This window comes from Phycodurus eques, chromosome 13 (genome assembly GCF_024500275.1).
Source record: "Phycodurus eques isolate BA_2022a chromosome 13, UOR_Pequ_1.1, whole genome shotgun sequence".
NCBI classification, from domain to species: domain Eukaryota; kingdom Metazoa; phylum Chordata; class Actinopteri; order Syngnathiformes; family Syngnathidae; genus Phycodurus; species Phycodurus eques.
In genome coordinates, this window is record NC_084537.1 from 25955974 (window position 1) to 25961978 (window position 6005).

General features: G+C 49.5%; 1 protein-coding gene across 1 annotated transcript; it reads right to left on the reverse strand.

Moving 5' to 3' along the window:
- Positions 1-974: 974 nt before the first annotated feature.
- Positions 975-5198, reverse strand: cavin4a (caveolae associated protein 4a). Its single transcript, XM_061693970.1, has 2 exons — positions 4295-5198; positions 975-2120 (listed from the first exon to the last, which is right to left on the reverse strand). The coding sequence occupies exons 1-2, from the start codon at positions 4691-4693 to the stop codon at positions 1536-1538; spliced, it is 984 nt and encodes a 327-aa protein (XP_061549954.1). The 5' UTR covers positions 4694-5198; the 3' UTR covers positions 975-1535.
- Positions 5199-6005: the final 807 nt, after the last annotated feature.

Consider the following 6005-nt stretch of genomic DNA (forward strand, 5'->3'; position numbering starts at 1 on the left):
CTTGGATTAAATATTGTTTTTTTGCATGTGTTCTTCCACTGCGCTACAGGTTGTGTTTCTGCCGGTGTTGCCCTGACTGCCGTCCGCTGTGATTGGCCGGTCTAGATACATTACATATATATGCATATACATTTTTTTATATACATTTCCATCCATCCATTCATCTTCTGAGCCTCTTCTCCTCACGCGGGGCGCGGGTGCTCCGGAGCCTATCCCAGCTGTCATCGGGCAGGAGGCGGGGTACACCCAGAACCGGTTGCCAGCCAATCGCAGGGCACATACAAACAAACAACCATTCGCACACAGTCACAGAGTCTCCAATCAATGCATGTTTTTGGGATGTGGGAGGAAACCGGAGTGCGGGGAGAAAAGCCACGCAGGCACGGGGAGAACATGCAAACTCCACACAGGCGGGGCCGGGGATTGAACCCGGGTCCTCAAGAACTGTGAGGCTGACGCTCTAACCGGTGGTCCACCGTGCCGCCTGGGTTTTTTTTCCAGTAAAATTAAACGTTTCATAGCTTGTGATATCAGAAAGAAAAAGTAAATGGCAGGAGGATTTAAAAAAATATATATATTAAAATGAAAACCGTTAGCTGCCTGATACCTAAAACTATCTGCTGTGATGGACTAGTTGTCTATATTAATATTACACTACAAGCAATGCATCTGCTTTGGCCAATTTCTTTTCCGACGTCCATATCACATAAACCAATTATAATCTAATAATGTTTTACGGCCATATCGCTCAGCTCTTGATGATGGGATGTTTATAAAAACAAGGAGAAAGAAGAATCTTAATTTTCAACACTTTTATTTTGTTTTGTTTTTCCAAGAATGCTCAGCCAACATTCTCATGTGGATGAGTGCATGACAATGGGGACCACCAGGGGGCGCCCTAGCACTGACTTTAGAATTACACCCACAACCAGAGTGCACATTGTAGCAAAAGTGTCAAAAAAAAAAAGGCCGAACGATCACACACACACACACGACACAATCTTACCAGAAGTCAATTCATTGCGCAACAGCTGTCAAATCATGATGCCACGCCCCTTTCAACATTTGACATACGTCATGACAACCAAACGTGACAGTTTTTCTTACATGTCGAGACCAACTGGAGACATTTTAAATGTTTTACTGTGCAAAGCCCACCAAAAGTGACATTTCGTTATGTGTAATTGCATTTTTAATGTTTTAATTTTAGTCATCGGTGTCATCGACCTTGTATGGTTTAAAAATGCCCAAGTTAGCATGTTTCATAAAACACACTCCAAAGTAGCGAAGGATGAAAAAGCCGTGAGCGGCCATTGAACAAACCAATCACAGAGATGCTGTCGTCTTCTGTTGTCTACTTCCTGTAAAAGGGGGTCCACTTCCTGTTGTGATGGTCTACTTCCTGCAATAGTGCTCTACGTCTCCTAAACTTAAATGGTGGTTTACTTCCTGTAATTAACCTGTAATGGTGATCTACTTCCCGTAACCTTCCCATCGTGGTTTTCTACTTTCCGTCTTCTTGCCGCCGCTGTTGTCTAATTCCCGTAATCATCTTCCAGCTCGGCTCTCTTGGCGGCGTTGACCTGGTCCGCCGGCCCCTCCCTCTTGGTCTCCGTGACGACCTCGGTGTAGGCGGGCTCCGGCCGGGGCCGGGGCGGGGCCTCTGCCTCGGCCTCGGCGTCCGCGCCCTCCTGGCCCTCGGCCACAGCGCGTTCCTTCTTGATCTTGATCTTGAAGCTCTCCTTGGTGGGCGCCTTCTTGGCGATGTTCTCCTTGAAGCGCTCGCCGCTCTGCTTGAGGCGCTCGCCCGCCTGGTGCATCTTCTCGCGGCGCTCGGGCGGCATCACCTTCTCGCCCAGGTGGTGGAACTTGGTGCCCAGGTTGTCTTTGGTCTTGCTCATGTTTTCCTTGGAGAAGGCCGCCTTCAGGGTCTCCGTGCTCTTCACCATGGACTTCTTGAATCGGGCCGCCCGGGAAGGGTCCGCCTCCTCCACGCTCAGGTACTCTTCGTCGGAGGAGAGGTCGGCGGGAACGTCGTAGGAATCGGGCTCCAGCTCCAGATCCTCCAGGCCCCCCTTGGGGCTCTTGGTGACGGCCACTGAAGGAACCTCGGCCTCGCCCTGAGGACGCCACGAGAACAAGAATTGAAGCATACGTCGACATAATGAATTCTAGTCCAGGTAAAAGTTCAGCCGAATGTCTTGTAAATGTTGAAGACGTAATATAAACGTGACTTTTTAATGTGTTGTGCACGAATGTTTGTGTTTCAAGGGTGCCAAGCGTGAAATCAAACAACCAAATCGACCGTTAGGTATCTGACAATTTCTGATAATGGAACTGGAGTGAGCCCCGCTCATTTTTCAAAACCCCGCCCCCGCACCCAGTTTCTCGGCCCGTGATTTGGCAGCTCGGCCGGACAAAGTTCCGGCGCAGCCGTCGGCGCTTTGTTGTCACCCGACGTTGAGCGAGCGCATCGAGAGTTTTGCGAATATTTTGGATGTCTTCTGCTTCCTGGCCTGTGATTGGCTGTGCTTTCAACAGCCGGTGGGAACAGGCGGAGCTTGCGGGGCGTGTAGCGGTCTCAGAATAGGACCCTCTGTCAAAGATTGTCAGCAGCTGCTGGCTGAGCTCCGGTTACGCTCGCTGCTAACTCGACTTTGGGCCTCATTCACAAATCTGGGCTTCATTTGTGCATACGCACGATTGACACACAAATCTCTACGAACAAATTTGGAAGACCACAAGTCATGAGAGTCAGCTTTTGAAAATACATCTTGTACCCAACATTCACAATGTATTGAAGTAGTCATTCCTAAAAACAATAATAATAATAATTGTAACACTAATAACTTCAATGGGGAATGTTATGAATGAGTCGACTTTAACATCGTAAGCGTGAAAAGGACACTTCTCATCGCTTGGCTGCGTTCGAGGGCTTGTATGCGCGCGCCAGTTGTCACGCAACGAGCGGATGGCGCGAGTTCACGCTTGGATCGCGCGCCGCGAAAAGCCATCGAACCGCGGGCATCGATCCAGGACTTGAGAGTTTTCAAGTGCACGTGCGCGCCGCAAATCTCGAACAACGTTTCCCGAAATGTCCACGAAGCACGCAGGACGACCGGCGAGCTCGCTCGTGACGTCACTCCGAGCGGCATACGTCCTTGAGCTTTTCTGTCGCGTCGAATGCCGAAACCGTCGCGCTCGATTTATCCCTCAGTATCCATTTCAACGACATGCTATGTTTTTTCATTCATTTCATTCTCTTGATTTATTTGTTCTCCGCATGTTTTGTGTGCAGCATTCTCTAATTGAACTTTAGAATGAATGAAAAAGGATTAACATGATGATTACGTGTCGTCGCTTTCTGTTCCGATGATACGGACCTTTTGAAAATAGCATGAAGATTAAGAAGGTTCTGAACGTTTTGGGGCCATGTTTGACAACTTTCAACCTCCGCGCATTGGCTGGAAAGTGTCAAACGGACGGACGTCCTTTTACGGTGAAAAGGGGGCGTGGCTTACCCAGATCGGAGCGCAGGGGGCAGGAGCTCGTCATTTAGAATGAATTCCGATTCACTCCCAATACGTGCGGCGGTGCGAAGCAAATCGTGTGCGCGATCCGACGGCGATTTTGCGTATTCGCTCAACTTGCGTGCAGAGTGAGAACATTGGTACGCATTGATTCGTCAATGAGGCCCAGTGTTTTTGTAGGAATTCTGACACATGAAGGACAATGTCTGAAAGACTGACCTTCTCATGGAAGTTCTACTGGAAATTCCACTGAGTTTGTCCGGAAGTCCCATGTAAGTTCTACTCAAGTCTACTGGTTTTTTTCCTGGACGTTCTACTAGAAATTGAGCGAGTTGTTCTCCCGGAGGTTCTACTGATTGTAATGGTAATTCGACTCAGTTGAACTGGACGTTTTACTGCGTTCGACTGGAGTTTGCAGTGGATGTTAGTCGTAGTAGTTCTGAGTTTGCCTCAGGGTTCTACTAAGTTCAACTGGACTTTCTACGAGAGACTCTCCTTTACTCATTTCTTATGAGTTCTACCGCGAAATTGTCACTTGGAACCTTTTACAATTATAGTTACTACTAGCCTAATATTTGCTTTTGTTTTGAAAATCCTACTCGCGCCTTCACGGGACCAAGTGGCGACCATTCAAAACGTTCCCTCCCAAAAAGCAAAAGAGGAAAACGAGCACGTTAGATGTCGAAGATAAGGAAGAGGAAATGAGGCATGGAAGAAGAAACCTAGCAAGCGGTGTGTAGAAGAAGAGGGAGGGTGCGTACGACCTGGTAGATGACGACTCTGAACTTGTTCCTGACGAGCAGCTCGTCCTGGGTGCTTTCGACCTTCTTGACGCGACCGTTCTGTTTCTCCACGCGGACTCGGACGTCCTTGACGTTGGCGCTGACTTTGCGCGTCTTCTGCAGCAGCTTGTCCAGGCATCCGCTGGCGTCGGCGTGCTCCTTGGCCAACTTGAGGACATCGCCCTGGATGCTGCGGATGTTGCTCTCCAGGTCCAGCTGACGTTCTTCCATGCGCTCCTGGCCCGACTGCACGTTGTCGATGATTCCGGCCACGCGCTCCAGCAGAGACAGGATGCTCAGGGCGCTGATGGGCTTACCCTCCTCGTCCTCCATCCCCACGATCTCCAGCTTCTCCTGGACGCCGTACTTGGTCTGATCCATCTCCTTACGGGCTTCCACGAGGTTCCGGCTCTGGAGAAGAAAACTGTGGCTTCAGGGATGAAGGAGCCTCCGGTTTGGCAAATAAATAAAGACCCTGGCTCTGGGGTAAAAGACTTCTACTTTGTGGAACAAGGCTCCAGCTTAGATTCCGGCTCGGGGGAAGAAGACTCCGGCTATGGGGTCAAAGGTTGTGGCTTTGAGGAAGAAGGCTTCGGCTTTGGGGATGAAGACTCTGGCGTCAGGGAAGATAGCTCTGGCAGTAGGGTAGAAGGTTCTGGCTTTTGGGAAGAAGGCTCTGGTTTTGGGGTACTTGGTTCTGTTTTTAGGATGAAGACTCCGGGTTTGGGTTGCAGAAGGCTCCAGCTTTGGGGTTAAAGACGCCAACTGTGGGGTAGAAGATTCTGGCTTGAGGGAAGATGCCTCCAACTTTGGGCGAGAAGACTTCGACTCTGCCTATGGGGGCACAAGGCTCTGACTTGAAACGGATCCGAGCACAGTGACCCACCGGGACGACTGGTCGCAGCAAAGAGGGGAAACTCCGCCCCCACCCCTCCTTAAAAAAGGGAACGTGATCCCGCTCCTTCGGAAGCATCCAGCAGTGAAGCCGGCAGCTAAAAATAAAACTCCGGTAAGGAGACACTCGAACAATTTTGGGAATGATGGACATGCAAGTCCGAATCCTGCTGGGATCGGGTCTCCCTTTTTTTACGTTATTTGCTCGTTCCAAGGCTTAAGAAAAGCTCGCAGCTGACCGACGTTTACGTCAACACTTACACTTCAAACATACACCCTCCAAAGAAACCCCCAACCCAAAAGACCCTCCCAGAGTCCAAAGACCGACATCCTGGTTTATTCCGGGAAGTCCAAAAGGATCTTCGGTCCTTTGACTCATCGGGAATGTGGCTCGTCGTCCGTCAGGAATGATTTGCGAAAGCAAAGAACGCGACTCGTTTGATTTGACATTTTCGTCACGACAACGTTCAAGTCACTACTACTTCCTGTTTTGTGCACAACACAACGTTAGTTAGCAACATCAAACAGCTGGTGGACAACTGCACACACGCGCACACTATTGGTCTTATTATAAGTCTAAATTTGCTGCGGTAATCCTCCCCCAGCCAGAAGAATTAAAAACGTATCCGATGACATTCTGCACGACACGCGCTCGCACAAACACGCACACTAACAGACAGGCATGCGCACGCACACTAACCTAGACAGACACACACCTACACGCACACACACGTGTGAACTTGATGCACGTGTGTGAGTTTAAAGGACAGCAAAAGAAGACAAGATTTGTGTTGAAAAA